At 45.3% G+C, this 17,617-nt stretch overlaps 1 protein-coding gene across 2 annotated transcripts in view; it reads left to right on the top strand.

Annotated features, from left to right (window-relative positions):
* The window catches only part of PLXNA1 (plexin A1), a 299,363-nt gene extending 282,081 nt beyond the window's left edge, over window positions 1-17,282 (top strand). For both annotated transcript variants that reach the window (XM_069083832.1, XM_069083833.1), the window contains exon 32: window positions 10,490-17,282. In XM_069083832.1, coding sequence (XP_068939933.1) covers window positions 10,490-10,585 — 96 coding nt within the window. In that variant the 3' untranslated portion in view covers window positions 10,586-17,282. The remainder of the gene's footprint in view (window positions 1-10,489) is intronic.
* Window positions 17,283-17,617: the final 335 nt, after the last annotated feature.

Raw genomic sequence — 17,617 nt, 5'->3', positions numbered from 1 at the left:
ACCCCCCCCCCCCACTACTATTCTTATAGAAAAGATGGAGAGGTGTAGACTAGCTGATGATATAATTAAATGGATTTGGAGCCAGCTGAATGAGTAGACTCAAAGAGTAGTCTTTAATGGTTCAATGTCAGCTTGGTAGGATGTTGCCAGTAGAGTGCCCATTGGAGCTGTCCTTAGTTGACTCTTCGCTCTTGACTGTCTTTTTAATTTTTATATTATTTTATTTACTTATCAATGGCTTGGGTAAAGGCTTGGGCTGCATACTTATCAGATTCACAGATGACGCTAAGCCAAAAGGGATACATTAGCACACTGGATGACAGTTAAAATCCAAAAAGTTTTTTTTTTTTTAAGTTAAGTTTTATTGATTAATTTTTTTTTTTAAATTTCTGAATGTATCTCTTCTTCCTCCACCATCCAGCAGACCATCTCTTGTAAAGAGATACAAATTAAGTGGAGGACCAAAAAAAGCACTTTGGTAAGATTAATGAACATGGTCACCTATTGTCATTGTATGCAGTATTAGCCCTCTACTTCTTCAAAGAAGCATCGAAGTACATTCTTTCACCTCTTCTCTGGGGCCAAGTGTGAGCATTATCATAATTATACAATGTAGTTTCTCATTTTCCATTTATATTGTTATAGTTATGATGTATCTTGTTTTCCTAATTCTGCTTACTTCACTCTGCAATATTTCACATAAGTCATCCCACATTTCTCTGAATCCTTTATGTTCATCATTTGTTTTACAGCACAATATTATTGGGTTACATCCAAGGACCATAATTTGTTGAGCCAATCCCTCGTTGATGGTTTCAATTTCTTTGCTGCTATAGAAAAAGTGCTATTAGTGTATATGCCTGGCTTTGCTGTATGTATACCTAATAGTGGGATCTCTTTGTCCAAGGATCCTTAAAAATCTTGCCAGGCTAAGCCTCTAGCCACTAGAGAGTGGGACTGAATCTGAATCTACACTTCTGTTTTGTTTTTTTTAAATCACCCTCCTAAGTAAAAGAAGGTGATAGTTTTTCTTTATTCTGCCCTGGTCAAAACACAACTGCAGTATTGTTTTCAGTTCTTTTAGAAGGACATTTATAAGCTGATGAGCTTCCAGAGGAGAGTAAACAGGATGGGCGAGGTCCTTGAGTTCAAGGCATTGGGGATTAGGTGAGGGACGGGGTTGATTAGCCTGAAGAAGAGAAGGCTTAGGTGGGGACGGGGTCAGTATCTTCCCAGTCTTGTCTAGAATCCCTAATTCCTGCATTTTGAACTATGGTTTAGAAATGGACCTCTGCCAGTTTGAGCCAAATGGTACAAGAGACAGCAGGACTGGTGCTTTCCTCATTCTGGACACCTTGGTTCTGTCCCCACAGGCTCCGTCCCCTTGGCTTTCTTTAAGTGCCTGGCACATTGTTGATGTCCATGGTGCTTGTTCCACAGAAATGAGCCTTTTTGATGTGAATTCTTCCATCGCCATGCCTTCTCCACCTACCTCAAAGAGGCAGTAGATTTTTTTAACCTGAGTATAGGACTTTATATTTCTTCTTCTTAGATTTTGTTGTACTAAATTCAGCTGGTTGTGATGCTTTAAAGTTCCAGTGCCGTTCCTCCCTGTTAGCTACCCTGTCCAGCCTTGTGTCTTCAACATATTTGCTAAGCTTGTCTCCATCAAAGCCATTGTTAAAAAACGTTCAATGCAACAGGGTTAAGCATAAAGAGTTGAACCATTTTAGGAATGTTTTACATGGGTAAAAGGAGATGTTTTGGTAGTTTAGAAGTGGGAGATTTATCCAACATTTATTGATCACCTACTATATATATGGAATTCTGTGCCTGGTGCTTGGAGAGATTGAAAAAGAAATTATTCACTCTCTTTGCCCTGATTATGAAAGCATGATAATCAGACAAAAGAGTTATCAGCCTGGAGAGGAAATAAGTGTCTGTGAATAATTGTAATACAAGTCAGTATCACAAGAGGAGATACTACTAAGTGTTTGTAGTTGAGAGAAAGAGATTCCCTTCCATTTGGTTGCCCCACGTTGGTAGGGCTGAAGGTCAGGGAAAATTTGCTGGTGGGACTAGCATTGATCTGGTCCTTGAAGAATGGATAGAGGGGAAAGGAGGAGGGGACTCATGAGAAAGGAACAGCTTGAGTAGAGGTGGAAAAGCAAGAGGCATGTTGGGGGAGCTCAATTTAACTATAGTACAGGGTATACTGGTAGAAGAGTAATGAAGGCTAAGGCTGGAAAAGGAGCTGTAACTGAAGCATGGAGGGCCTTGAATGCCAGACTGGGGTGTCTCTGGCCACCTATTCACTTCCTCACCTCTCCTTTGATTTAAGGCTCCCTCCTTCATCCCCGACCTGCCCCGTTGGCCCCATGTGGATAATAATATTCAAATCCATCCTTGCCACAGATGCCTTGGGGAAGGGGGAGGAGAAATTCAGATGATGATAATTCACATTTATATAATGCTTTAGGATTCACAAAATGCCTTTCTCACCACCAACCAGATGCTATATAAAAAAGACTTTAACAGAGTTGAGCCTATCGCCTGGTTACCTCCTGAGTGGCCCTTTCAGAATGAAAGCTTTAAGCTCTAGGAGGGGGGAAAGGTGGTTGATAAATGCAACTGTTTTGTCTTGTTGGGGGTTCTTAATCCTTAATCCTTCTGCAGAGACAGAGTTGGATACCCTCTCAAAGGGTCACATTATGAGAAGAAGCCAGGCTTTTTAGAAGCCTAGAACAATGGACTGCTAAGAGCTGAGCTCTCACCCAGCAGTTATGTGGCTGAGCTGGGCTTTGGAGCCGAGGGAGGTGTTGGTGTCCTGAGGGGGGAGAGAGAGAAGGAAGGGGGAGGGAGAGGGAGGGGGAGAGAGAGGAGAGAGAGAGAGAAGGGGAGAAGGAAAGAAGAGGGAGAGAGAAGGGAAAGAAGGGGGGAGAGAAAGGGAAGAAAGGAGAGAAAGAGAGAACAGAAGAACAAAAACATACTCAATGTGGCGTCTGAAGACTTGCATTTGAGTCATGGCATCTGTGATCTTGGGTCAGAAACGTAACTCCCCTGGGTCACTGTTTCCTTATCTGTAAAATTAGGTAGTTGTCCTAGGCATGGCTCTTCTCTGTGAAACCTTCACTGACAGACTAACAAGAGTGCCTGAGTTGGAAGGAGTGTTCAAAGATCATCTAATCCAGCCCTCTCATGTGCCAGAGAAGGACGAGATGTCTCCAGGGGCCGCTGGGTCCTTGCTGTCCACCCTCCCATCTTCTGCAATTAGAATGTGAGCTCCTTAAGATCAGGGACCATCTTACCTTTTCTCTTTATATCCCCACCTGGCACAGTGCTTGGCACATTAGAAGTGTTTAATAAGGGTTTTTTTCATCCATTCCTTTATAGACTAGATCACCTGTCTCTGATCTCTTCTGGCTCTAAGTCTTGTGATCTAAGTTTTTTTTCCATTAGACTAGGGATTTGTAATTTTTTTGGTGTGTATGTTTGGGCAACATTTTTGTGAAATCTGTGGTCCCTACTCAGAATCATATTTTTAAAAAATCAAAAGAAATACGAAATTTCCATTATAGATTAGTGAAAAATAAAGATGTAATTTTTTTCCCATTCAAGTTCCTGGACCCTCTAAAATCAATCCACAGATCAGAGGCCCCTGAATTCTCCCCACCAGATCCATCTTCATCTGAGTTCCTCATGAGTTAAGTAAAGCCTGAAAGCTCACCCCCATCCCCGGGTGGGCAGACATACAAGGGACAGGGACAGGGAATCTGGTGCTCACCGCTCCAGGGAACTTCTCTTCTTACCGGTAATGGGATTAATAAATCGCAGCTGTTTCTTTTGTTTGTTTTCATTCATTAGACACAATTATGCAGAGCCCAACTGCAACCCATCTTTGATACAAAATGAGAGTGAATCGCTTTTTTTTTCCTGTTGTTCATTGCAATAATATGCCGTCATTGGTGCTGAATGGGAATCATAATTAATTTTCACTTCAGGCTTTGCAATTGCTGGTTCTCCTGCTTGGCACTGTGCATAACAGGGAAGCTTTTGCTTAGGGCTCCCTGTGGCTTTCTCTCCCCTCCTTGGTGCTTCGGGGAGGCCAGAGAGGTACAGGGTCGCCTGAGCCCCACCAGCCAGCTTATTAAGCCCAGGGCTTCAAGCTGGGCAGGTACTTCTGGAAAGGTCTCTGTCATCCAGGCTGCAGTGTTCTGATTCTGGTATCCAGCAGCCCTCCAAGCTTGGGCTGGTTTGGGGTACATGACTAGCTAGTGTCTCAACTGCAATAAAGGCTTCTCTGGACTTCCCTCTGTTTCCATAAAGCGAGAGATTTGACCTTTGTGTTCTCTTAGGTCTCTCTTCTGGTCCCAGTCTTTTGTGTGGTTTTAGGCTTTCTATCTCTAGAGTCTGTCCCTGAACATGCTCCTACATACATCTTAAAGTACAGCCTGGATTGTGGCTTTACCGTGTGCAGAATGAGACAAGACAAAGCAAGAGCGTAAAGTAACTCCCCCCCAGGGTGCCTGACTTTAAATGATGGTTTTCCTCCCAGAGGCATCAGTCTGACCTTTCCTGTTCACTGCCAACAGCCCCCCACATCTCACCAGTGCCTTTCTCCAGAACCTCTAGCAGATAATTTCATCTCTAGCCAAACTGATCTGTCATGGAGAATCATGGAGCTGGAAGGAACCTTTGGGATCCTCCAGTCTAAGGGTCCTTAAATTGAAGTCCAGGAACTTGTCCTTTTAAAAATGTAATGGTTGTGGCCTCAGACACTTAACACCCACACAAAAAAACTAGCTGTGTAACCTTGGGCAAGTTACTTAGCCCCAACTGCCCTCCTTAAAAAGGCAAAAAAAACCCGTAATATTTGCATATTGTGTTTCTAATATAACTAGCTTCCTTTGTAATTGTACTTATTTTGCTTTATGCATTTAGAAACATTGTTCAGAGAGGAGGCCCACGGGCTTTGTCAGACTGCCAGAGAGGTCCAGGACAGGAAAAAAAAACTGAAGGCCTGGTCTGGTCCAGCACCCCATTTTATGGTTGAGTAAATTGAGGCCCCCAAAGAGATGGTGTCTTGTCCAGAGCTGCACAGTTAGTGAATGACAGGCTTGCTCCTACATCTACCTGAATCAGTTTATCCACACTGGTTATATGTGCAACATACTTTAGCTTACCAATGCTGCCTTCCTGCCTGTTATCTCAAGTTATTTTCTGAATCTGCCTGAGAGAATGGAGGATGCATACAGATAGGGGCATGGCTTCCTTAGTCAAGGTTTGGAGGTAAGAGTGAGGCTGTCATGTGGGTGGAGAGACCAATCTAACAAGATTGGACAGTGCCTCCGTGTGCCTTGGAGAGAAAGGGAGATGCCATTGGGGCAGTAACAGGGGACATTAAAGCCAGATCGGGGAGGACCTTGAAGACAGGGAGGAGTCAGAGGTTTTGGTTCTGGGTGATACAGCATGAGAGTTATTTGGATTTAGAGCTAGAAAAGGCCTTCCAGCTCTAGCTTTGTGATCCTGGAAGGCAGTGCCCTCCCACAAAGCAAGACTATTGGTTGAGTTGGGTAGGACACCCAGGAGGCTTTGTCCTTGTTTGGGCTCCACCCCACCCCACTGCACTCAGCCCAGCTTTAACAAATGCGTTGGGGGGTTCAGACATCAGAAATCCCCAAGCAGCTGGAGCTGGGGTGGAGATGAGCTAGGCAGATGGGGTAGCTTTGTGGAGTCACAGGATTTAAAGTAGGAGGGGACTTATAGATGGCCTAGTCCAAACAGCTCATTTTACAGTTGAGACCTCCCCAGTATCACCCAGGTAGAAAACAGAGCTGGGATTCAAACCCAGGTTCTCGTCAGTGCCCTTTCCATGATTCCATTTTGTTTCTAAGTGAGTCCAAGGCCTCAGCCCTCCTTGCCACAGGCAGCAGTTCCCTGCTCATGGAGCAGTGAGAGAGTCCCCTTGTACCAGTCACAGTCTGAGATCCCCTACTTCCCTGCCAACTCCTTCATTAGCTAGCAATTGGTTTCCAATTACACACCCGATGAAATGGTTCATCCCATTGACTCGAAGAGCGGAGACCAAGGGGGTGCCTCGACAGCTAATTGTGAAAGCGTGTGCCAAGGCAGATGGGAATTTTTCAAGGAATTTATTATTCAACCAGAGACACCTGACTCTGGGGCACACTCAAGGAAGCATGTTCTAAGGCCCCTGGAAATAGTATGGCGGCATGTAAAGGCCACTGGATGATCAGAGGGCCTGGATTCAAATTCCGACTCTGCCCCTTCACTACCTTGGACAAGTCATTCAAATGGAATTAGACAGCTTCTCAAGCCCTTTCCAGCTCTAAAATCATGATCCCATGACCAACTACTTGGGAATTCCACATTTCTCCTTTATGTACTGAGAGACTCTTGGCTGCTGTTGTCAAGAGAGCTCTGACTTAGGTATCAGATGATTGGCTCAGATGTTCTGGCAGCTTCTTAATTTATGGTAGATCCACAGGCAAGCCCCTTCCTTTCTCTAGGACTCAGTTTCTTCCTTTGTCAAATGAGGGAAGTAGCCTAGATGCCCTCTAAAGACCCTTCTTGCTCTAATAGTCTATGAAGTAAGTAACCAACTAGCTTACACATACCTCCCCCATGAAATTTCCTCTGAGCATTCCATCCCTCAGGGGTCTCTCCTTTTTCTGGTCTCCTGTGGAATTTGTAGTAGATACTCTTAGAATGCAAGTCCCTTGAGAGCAAGAGCTGTTTCTCCAACTCTTAGCATAGATAGCTAGGTAGAAGGAGAGATAGGTAGATAGATAAGTAAATAGAAAGAAAGGAAGGAAGAAAGAAAGGTAGATAGAATAGTTAGAGATGTGACAAAAGAAATAGATATAGAAGAATAAATAAAAAGTTAATGATGGATGAAGACAGACGAGATTGCTGGTAGAAGAGATAGGTAGATGGGAAATTTGGATAGAAGAAGAGAGATATTAGAAGAGATTGATGATAGATACAGGTAGAAGTGTTAGAAGAGATAGATGATAGAAGAAAAAAGACAAGATAGATAATAGATATCGATATAGGTATTGATGATTGAAGAAACAAAAGATTGATCATAGAAGAGATGGGTAGGAAGGAAGGATAGATAGAAGAGTTAGAGGATAGGAAAACAGATCGGTGATAGATAGAACATTTATTAAGCACTAACTTTGTTCTAGGAACTCTGCTAATCTTTGGGGATACCAGAAAAGACAGTCTTGTTTTCAGAGCTTACTTTCTAGAAGGAGAAGATAAGCCATGAAGAGGAGCTGGAAAACAGGGCCTACCCAAGAGGCAAGGCCAGAGATGGAGCACTCCAGAGAGTTGAGTTTAGTTGAGCTAAGGCTAAAGTGAGCAGTTTCAGCCAGAGGCTCCCCAATTCAGAGGGCAGTCTCAGAGTGCAGGCAGCCTAGAACCCAAGGTTAGTTGGATGGGAAGTGATCAAAGTACAATGGAAAATTTGGTAGTCAGGGGACCTGGGTTTGAGACCTGGTCCTGTCCCTTAGCAACGTGACTTCAGGTAAATTATTTCACTTTTTTGGACCTCTGTTCCCTCAACTATTAAATACACCTCTCATTTGAGAGGTGGTGATGCTTCTGGGTAGCATTGGAGTATAGTGTTGGCTGCTGCTGCTGTCAAAAGGCCTTCCCACCTTTTGCTTCATGAGGTGTCTCTAGTGTAGTAAATTGAATGGGAGGGCTCTTGGAATCTGAGTTTAGATCCTGGGTCTTGTGTGACCTTGGGTCATTTCCCATCTCTGGGCCTCAGTGTTTCCATCTCTACAATGAGATGGATGATTACTAGTTCCCTTCCCAGACTCCCCTTTTTGTTCTCTCCTTCTATGCCTCCCCTCTCTGCTTCACTCACAAGTTGCTTTTATGGCAAGAAATTCTACTTTAAAAAAAAAAATTGTTTTCAGTTGATCTCTTTTGTTTTGACACAACAGGCACTTTCCCAACCAATGCCCCAAACTCCCCATCCCACTCCTACAAAGAACCTTCCCAGAGAGCAGTTACGCAAAACATTCTAATGGTATGATGGAGACCTCGTCACACTGACAGACAGGTGGGATGGAGGATGGGTGGGTGCTTTGACTGATAATATGACACCAACCTCATCCATTGTACCTGACCCAGTCCTGTAGACTCTTAGCACTATCTTTATCTCGTGGTCTCCATTGTGTATATTATATTGTAGTCAATGTTCCCTTATTTTTTAGCTAAATCCTTTTAACTGCATCTCAAGCTCCTGTCCCTAGTGATGGCTTTAAAATGGTCATCATCAGACCATAGCCTTCTTTTTCTGAGGGAAAACCATCTTATCCTTTAATCCCTAAACTCGCTCTGGGTCTGATTTTCCAATTCTTTGATGGCACTGGGACGTTTCTTTTTTTGATACAATGTAACAAGACCTTACTGATTCTCACACCATTGCTGGGTTCTACTGAAGGGTTTATGGGTCACGTGGGAGTGATGGAGGAAGAAACGGACCCTTCTTCAAGGACCTTACAAGCCAATCAGCAAGAGACCGTTAAAAACATGTCAAATACTTACAAGCAACTAAGACAGTGTGTGGTCATAAGATCCTAGTGAACATTCTAGGATTCAGAGAAGAGAGATCAGTGTGGACTGGGAAGGTCATGTAAGAGGTAGGTCTTGACCTTAGGCCTTGAAGGACCATCTTGGATTATGTCCAAACCTAATAGCCTATGACCTTTACAAAGAACCTGATTTCTTTCTGTCCTTATGGAAAAATATGGCATCCCCCCACCTGTTGCTTATAGACTCTGTTCCTGACAGTCTCTCCCAGGAAAAGAGACTTGTATGATTTGATCATGCCAATGAATGCCTCTTGAGAGACAGGTCTGACTCTGGGGCCTCTGGAGAGTCCCTCTGATTGCCCATCCTAGGTTTATACATGCCCTCCTTGGATGCTGTTTGGCTTTCAGGAGAAAAAGAAGGTCAGATTTTTGGCTACTGAGGTATTCCCAGCTCCTGACCTCAACAGTTAGGAAGCTGAGGGGACATAAGACCTATCTGCAGTCAAATGATTGGGTCTTTGTACTTCCTCCAGTCAATAAAGCATCATATTTTTTCATTGGTTGTGGTTACATGGATGGGAGGTTATTAGTTGTGTCTTATGGAGGGAGGCTTTTTTATTAGTTGGGATATATAGTATCTGGAGGCCGAGTGCTGCTCCTGGGCTTTCACTGGTATAGGGAATTATCTAAGTAAGATACAACCTCTACCAAGGCTGGTCATCATCATTCCAATTGGTGATCTTAGAGAACTGCTCCAAAGAGCGAGAGCTTAAGTGCTTTGTCCAAGGTCACAGATCCATCAGTGTGTCAGAGGAGAGACTTGAATGAACCCAGACCTTCTTGATTACAAGGCCAACTCTTCATCTACCATGCCTCAGTGGATCTGGAAGGGACCTTATAGGTCATCTAGTCCAGTTCCTTCAGTTTAGGGAAACTGAGGAACCACAGATAGGATCATTGCCAGAAGGGACCTCAGAAGCCATTTAGTCCCACCTCTTCATTTTACAGTTAAGTAAATCGAGGCTCAAGGAGTATCACAGGTAGAATTTGAACTCAGATTCTCTGATTCCAAATCTGGAGCTTTTTCTGCTACAAGTATCTTGCTTTTAATTATGAGACTCTGGCCAGTAACTGTTAAGAGTTATACAATATGGTATGAAACCTTCTTGGTGTTGGCAGGTATGATGAGATGGGGCTTTTTCATTGGTTAGGTATAGAGAATGGAGCCTTGATTGGTCCAGGTTTGTACCTTGGAGCTATCTCATTAAGTAAACAGTATGTGATGGGGCCTTCATTGGTTATAGCATGATCCGTTGTCTCAAATCAAATAGAAACAGATCTTTGCAGTTGGTATACTGACTTAGAAAACCACAAATTAATGTTACCTGTGTTATGTTGTATTTTTATTTATTTTGTTAAATATTTTCCAGTTACATTTCAGTCTAGTTCCTCTGCAGTGTGGAGTTTTGCAAGGGAACGTCTGATACTTTGAATCTGTAGGATGGGGCTTTCTGATTGGTTGGTGATTATTATAGGATGGGGCTTTCTTGTAGGTTTGGGCATGTAAAATCAGTCTTATTGGCCTGACTGTTAGGGAAAGTCAGTACTTTGTGATGTGCAAGGACCTTTGTGAACCTGGGATGGTTCAAATTGACATCGTTGTGGACAAAAATATTTCCCTGAACTATTTGCCAGGCTTGGTTGGACTATTTAAAAGTGGAGGCCCTTCCTAGCAGAGTGTAGAAAGGATGGCCTTTTGCAGAATGGAGACTGCCTAGAAATCTCTGTTTGGTGGAAGGATTATGGACCATCCCATCCTTTGACCCCTGCTTCTCCCCACAGGACCCCTCTGGGTAGCCCCCTGATTTCTGCAGCCTCTTCACTCATTGCCTTCCCTTTTCTTGTTTCATCCACAGATCTTGGCTGCTTTGGAGAAGGATGAACCAGCACGAAAGCAGCGGCTTCGGAGTAAGCTGGAGCAGGTCATAGACACGATGGCCCTGAGTAGCTGAAAAGCCCAGGAGGGCCCTTGGTGACTTTTTCCTAGTGGCAGACTCTGAGAACCAGAGAGACAAAGACAGAGAGAGAGGCCGGCAGCAGGGGTAGCAGTGTCTGTCCTCCACCCCCGGCCATGCCGAGGAGGAAGCAGGGGACCATGCTGCATTCACCAGAGCCCCTCCCTGAGCCAGCCAGCACCTCCAAGCCAAGGAAAACGCCAACACTTGATCTGCTGAAGAAGGGAGAATCACAAAACCCACTCTCCCACCCGCCTGCCTGGAGAGAGAGAAAGAGAGAGAAAAGGACCTTTCCAGGCAGCAGCACATGGTGGGAGGCAGAGAAGGAGGCCACAATCACTTGGCAAGGAGGCAGCCACCATGCACGCCTCCACTTTCACTGAAGGCTGGCACAGTGGAAATGGTGCTCCCTTGGAGGGACGATGCCAGGGGAGAGGTGGGCATCTTGAATCCTCCCCTTTTCCACGGAGGTTTCAGATTTTAACTCCTCCAAATGTGACTGACTGTTTTCTTTCACTCTCTCCTCGGTCCCCCCTGGACCCAGTCTCTCCCCCTCCCCTCCCCCATCTTTCTCATTTACCTGCTCTATTTGCACAGCTTACAGAACATCGAAATTTTCCTTTTACAAATCCACAAATAGAAAGGAAAAAATGTAACGAGAAAGGTTTTATATGTGACATGAAATTCGCTTCTCTTCCCCCCCAAAATGAGAGGGAAAACTTTTAAACTGTTGTCAGAGCCCAAGCGCACAGAAAAAGGAAAGAGGGTGTGTAGTCGGGGTGAAAGTTTCCTGTCCCCTCAGCACAAATGGAAGAGAAGAGCACCTAGGTGCTCCCCACACCTAGAGAAGGGATCCAGCAGGCGGGACTGGCGGCAGAGGTTTGGCCCACTCTCTCCCTCTCTCTTGCTGGTCCCTCCCCACTCCCTGCTTCTTTCCTCTTCATTACCCCAAGCCTCAGCCTGTTCCCCTGGCCATGGGCAACCTCCTGAGACCCAGTGCGCCTGCTTCGAGGGCCGAAGGATAGAATTCCCCTTGAGGTGGCTTGGTGGGATACATGTCTCTGCTGCTGATAGGTCCATATTCTGGAAACCCACATCTGCCTCTGGACAAAGTCGTTCAGTGGAGAGCTTTGCCTGAGGGAAATCTGCCTGTCTGGAGATCCCTGTTTGTCTGATCTCCTTCTGGAAAAGGGCTCGATGACTCTGGGCCATCCACTTCCCCAAAATACCTTGGCCCTGGGTTGTGGTCACATGTGAAACTGCCCCTCACACCATTCCCAGAGATGAGGAGATGCAAAGAGAGGACTAACCCCTTCTTCATCCCTCACTGATGCTGTTAGAAAGAGACAAGGCAAGGCCCTCCACCTCCCTCCCCTACGGGGCTGAATCATGACCCTACAGGCAAGAGTCCTCATTTCTTCTGGTTCCGTCACAGAGACCTTGGCTCCAGAGGAGCCTCCTAGAGCTGGCTGGTAAAGTGAGTGGGGAAGCTCTCGGCCGCATCCAGATGTCACCACTCCCCCTCCCTGTTTCCTCTGTCTTGGGAGATCCTTGTTAGAATTGGGGCTGGGAGAGAAGGGAGTCGTCAGCAACAGGCACCTTGAGTAGGTTACCAAGTTCTGGGGCAGAGGTGTTTTGGTTGGTGGTGAGAGGGAATAAATCACTAACTTTTGTCTGGCCCAAGTTTTCTGTCCTCCTTGAGTCTTATCCGGCCGCAAGCTTTCTTCTCTAGGCCTAATTAACAGAAGAAATAGAGACAGAGGGTTTTCTGAGGATTCAGTTGGAAGGAGGCTGGTGAGCCTGGCATTCGCAGGGTACCATTCACTGGGCCGTCCCACCACCGTCATCTTTCTTCCTCATCGTCATCATCTTCATCTTACATCATCATTGTCACCGCCATTCTCAGGAGCACCATCTCCACCACCGCCATCATCATCATAACCAACGTTACTCCCCCAAAACATGCTAGAAACTCTTCTTTCCTCACACAACAACCCTGACTGAATGAGTACCTTTTTGGCCTTGACCTCTGAAGGATGTCTACTTTTAACTCAACTACAGTTTCTGTGCACCTTATGCCACCAGTAACTCCCATGCTCAACCATGAGAGGCCACTCATAGGCCTGTGGAGGTGCTTGGGGATCCCCCATGAGATCCCCAGGGCCTGTAGTTGAACACCAGTCTCTAGGTATTTCTTATATCCAACTACCAGTCATTAAACCAACTCCCCCCAAATCTCGGCCAAGTGTGGCCAAAGACAGCCTTTGATCTCTTCTGGTGCAGGCCGGAAACTTCAGGAGACTAGCTCTTGAATCTGTCCAGAGCGTCTTTACTTCTCTCTCTCTGTCTTGTCTTCTTTCCTTTCCTCTGTCTTCCCCTCTCGTCCTCTCCCCCTGGGTGATTTCCAAGTTCCTGTCCAGTCTGAAATCTAGTACCAGGCGGTGAACCTCAGAGTGGAGATGGGATTTTCTGGGAGGTTTTTGGTTTTACTTTTTTATTTTTTTAAGAGGAAAGAAAGAAAAGAAAAAGCCTGTTTGGTTCTCATGTAGTGGCTTTACTGGCGACCAGAGCCACAGCTGAGAGAGCGCTCCCTCAGTTACTGTTCACAATATGTATTGCTGCTGACTCAGCCTCGGACCACAGGGAACCAGGCCTGTCCTCTGAGTGGGCCATTCCAGTGACCCCGAGGGACTGCTCTGTGTCCGTTCACGCCCTCAGTGACCAAGTAAGAACAAATGAAGTTTTTAATTCAAAAACAGAATTGTACATATATATATATATATGTGGTTACAACCTAAATCTCCAGCCCCAGGAGGGTCCTGTATAGTTGACTGAAGGAGAAAATTTAGGGGAAAAAAAATGAAAAAAAGAAAAAGATATAGAATAAGAAAATTAAGCCAGTGGGAAAAACAAAAACAAAAAGCAAAACAAACATACCAAATGGTCTGGAAGGAACTTCCAAGAGTTTATCACCAAGCGGAACAATCTTTGAAGCCTGAACACCTCTAATTATGCGGTGATTTCGTTTTTTTTTTTTTTTTAAACTTCAAGGAGGAAGAAAAAACTACCCCATGTCCTCAGAAAGTCCAGGACTGCGTAGGACCCGCGAATTACTGCATGAGCGTGCTAGATTTTAGTCTGAGTTGATCTTTTTAAAACTGCAAGTGTTGAATACTAGAGGTTGTTTAGACCTTTTTTATTATTATTATTATTATGATTTTTAATTAATTTGTCACTTCTTGTAAAAGGAAAAAAATGGATGAAAGTAGACTTACCTTCTCCAGTTTACTTCTAAAATGGTACTAAAGGTTTCTGTATACTTTAAGGGACAGCTAACTGTGATGGGACCCAGCATTCTCCCCCTCCCCATGGCGCCTGGTCTTTCCCAGGGGTTCTCAGGGAGGACTCTTATTTCTCTGAGGTGACTGGGTCCCTTGGTGATGGGAATCAACCCTGGGAGGCTAGTTCCAAAAAGTAGGTTTCCATTGTTTTTGAAGATTTAGGTCTACAGGGAGAACCCCTTATTGACCTAAATGGAATTTTTGGGGTTCATTTTTCTGCTCACTGGATTCCCCCCTTCCCCCTCAGGGTTCCTCTGCCCCCATTGAATTTAGAATCATGGATGGTGGGGTCATGGGAGGTCATTTAGAGTCATCAGGGGTTCCCCCAAAGATGTGGGGGAAAGTTACTTTGGAATCAGTCCTGATCTTTGACTCAGGAAATCCTCATTTGCCATTAAGCTGTTGGGAAACATGACGGATGAGGAGACCAGTTCTGAGGCTCCAGAAACAAGATGGAGATTTATGCTTAGGGACCACTGTTTCCAGTACTGTTCAGTTTTTAATGAATTGGGGATAAAGACTTTCCCTAGGCTAGTTGGCTTAGCTTAGGCCTCAGTAACATATTTTCTTTGATTGAACCCTCTAGAGATTCAAAGCAAGTTTAAGTGATGTCATGGTCAGACCAAGTGATGGACTGAATCCTACCTAACATTGCAACCAAGCTCTTTTGTCCTCTCTCCCCACTCCCCTCTGCAAGTCCCAGGAAAATGAGGTTTTGGACCAAGACGTTGGTATCAATTAGGAAGAGAATTCCTGTAGCTAACCAGCTTTGTTCTTGAGTTCCAGAATTCCACAGGGCTCCTGAGAGAGTGCTAGACAAGTGAAGCCCCACACTTTAATCAAGCCTTGCAGATAGTTTCAGGAAATGGCTTTGCCTCCAGTATGTGTCATCTGGACTAGCCATGCACACAAAGGCCTGCTCCTGTCCTCCCCAGACAATGCTGCCACTTTAGTGCAGGGGTACTTGGGCTTCATAAAACTAGCCCCCACTCATTCGGAATTCATAATGATTCCAATAGGCATTGGGCTATTTCCCTTTGTGTTATCTAGAAAGGATTTAAGTCATTTGGAGGAGGGGGCATGTTTAACCTACTTGAGAGCACAGATTGGTTTCAAGCCTTCTCAAGCACTTTAGAAGCTTCCATTTATACAAAATGATTGACAGTGCTAATTATAAATCATTCTTATCTATTCATTAAAGCCAGTCCCCTAAGGATCTCTACTAGAGAGTGATTCCTTTGCTTGGTTCTAATTACCATATGTACTTAAAAGTAGGAAAACTACATTTCTTTTTTTAAGTCTGTAATCTATACTGGAGGGGTAGTGTGTATAGGGTAATTCCTTTGGAGTCAGGAAGATATGTCAGCTATGTTGTACTGGGCAGATCACTTCCCAGAACCTCAGGTGCTCTCCAAGACTATCTGTATGCATTGGGAGAGGGACTTTCTTTACCAGGATTTCCCTAGGCCAATGATATTTGAGATCTGCTTCTTCCCAACACCTTCTCCCCAAATTCATCAAGCTAGGCTTGCCTTTAAGTGAAGCTCACCTTGCCACATAGTCTAAACCAGTGAATTAAAGTCTAAGATAGTTGCAGGTACCCCCAGCTACCTTTGCTTCCTCTCACAGAAGGGTCAAGTTCAGGGCTCTAGCTAGTTGTACCTTAGCTGCAAAAAGAGATGGGGGATGGACCGCTGGGAAGGGAAGGATTAAGAAAATGCAAGGTCTAGTAGTGAGTAGAGGGTTCTCACACCTGGATAGCGCCAGGGTCCCCTCATTCACCCAGCTTACACCAGGACCCCCTCCACCCTTAGCAGATTTGCGGGTTGATTTTATTCATTTCTTTAGCCCTCTTGGATATGAGTCAGTAGGCCATGAAGTCAAGCCAGGAGGGTGAGTGGTAGAAAGGACTCCCGCTGCGTGGGGTAGTGGAAGGGGGCCCAGACTGAATCAAGAAATCTTGGTTCCAGAATCAGCCTTGACACTAACTACTTGACCTTTAGTTTCCTCCTTTAATAATAGCCTTAGTGAGGAGGATGGGGAGAGTATTTCAAAAAGATGTAATAGATGCAGCAGCATCTCACTGCAAGTCCTTGGTTCAGACTCCCACCAGGCAAACACAACTGCCCTTTCATGCCCTCTGGTGGAGGCAGGGACAGCTCCAAGAAAACTCCAGTGGGGTCTTAGAAGCATGAGATACTATGAGGGTCACCCGCGTTTCTTTGCCAGAGAGCAATAGGGGCATTGGACTGGGGTCTTCCTGCCATCTCTCCAAGGAGACCTGAATCTACCTCATGCTTCCCTCTCCATGCTCCAAAGCAATGACCCACCCCTTCGCCAAGCCTTGTCTACTCTCTAGACCCTCTTCCACCACACTGTTGGCTTGGACTAGAGTGTGTGCTTGTGTGCCTCTGGTCCAGAGGCCTGGTTGGCAGACAAGGGCTTTAGAAGCTCCTTTCACCCTAGCCGATAGTCTCCATGAATTGCTGCAGCCCCAGAATTCATCTCTCCTCTCTCCCCCATTCCTCCCCCAACACCCTTTGGGCACAAACCTTTCTGCTTTTAGCTAAGCTTGTCTGTTGCTGGGCTCATCCTTGAAGCCTCTCCAGCTTAGGAAATCCTGTCTCGGCTTGGCATAATCTTTGAGAGCCCTGGGGTCACTTCCATGCCACAGGGAGGCATCAGATGGAAGACTCTAGGGGAGGGCAAGACCATGGTCTTGAGTGGATCCAAAAGTGAGTTCCTTAGGGGAATGGTAACTGGTATTTTAAGTACTTAATGTTTAAAATCCTCCTGGAACACACATGCATTCACATGTGCACCACCACCAGGAAAAACAGCATGGCACTGCCTTTCTGAGCTCCAGGTTTCATAGAATCAATGGGACCATCTTCTTGGTTCCCACTTTCCCCCCAAGATAACCAAATTTACATTGACTCCATTTCCTTTATCGTTCAGTCTCTTGGAGGAAACCCTCCTGACTGTTTACCCTTCCCCACTCTCCAGCCCCCTCACCCCCCAGTTTTGGAATCCGCGGCTCAAATCCTTGGCCTCGCCAGATAGGATAGATATATTTAGAGAGAGAGAGATTTATATTTTTAAGATGAAGCGCACAATTAGCTGTCCCTTAACGTCATCGTCCACATTTCAAATGGAGGGAAGACAAGTGGTTTTAATGGTCTGATCAGTGGTTCCGATAAACGTTAGTCGCTCCACGTTGGAGGCGGTGGGGCCCATAGATCCTCGTGCCCTTGGATTGTGTAAATATCCCGCTATTTCCTATTTTAATGTTCTTCAGATTTAGTACTTGTAAATAAAAACGCATCAAGGAGAGATTAAACATTTTTGCTAAAGTCTGTCTCCTGGTGTTATTTTCTACTGGGCCTGCCTGTTTTACCATTGGGGAACACCAGTGGAGAGATAGAGGATGGGAGAGGGATTGCAGACCAACCTCCCTTATTTGGCAGAGCTAATTCTGAGGCAGGGGGCTGGCCAGGTGAGAGGACCTTCAAACAAGAAGCTTTGGGATTGGAGTTAGGAGAAAAGGGCTTCATATTCTGTGACTTATCTAATGGAGGAAGACACAAGAGGAAGCTGAAAAAAGGGGTGGAGGAATTGGAGCCCTGGGGGTGCCTCTTGTAAGGGCATAACGTCCCTCAGAGTGTCAAAGCCAAGCAGAGCTGCTAAT

This window comes from Petaurus breviceps, unplaced genomic scaffold (genome assembly GCF_028583685.1).
Source record: "Petaurus breviceps papuanus isolate PSGF00001 unplaced genomic scaffold, PetGlider_PUasm1.0 174, whole genome shotgun sequence".
In the NCBI taxonomy this organism is placed as follows: domain Eukaryota; kingdom Metazoa; phylum Chordata; class Mammalia; order Diprotodontia; family Petauridae; genus Petaurus; species Petaurus breviceps.
This window is presented reverse-complemented; position numbering and strand designations above follow the sequence as displayed.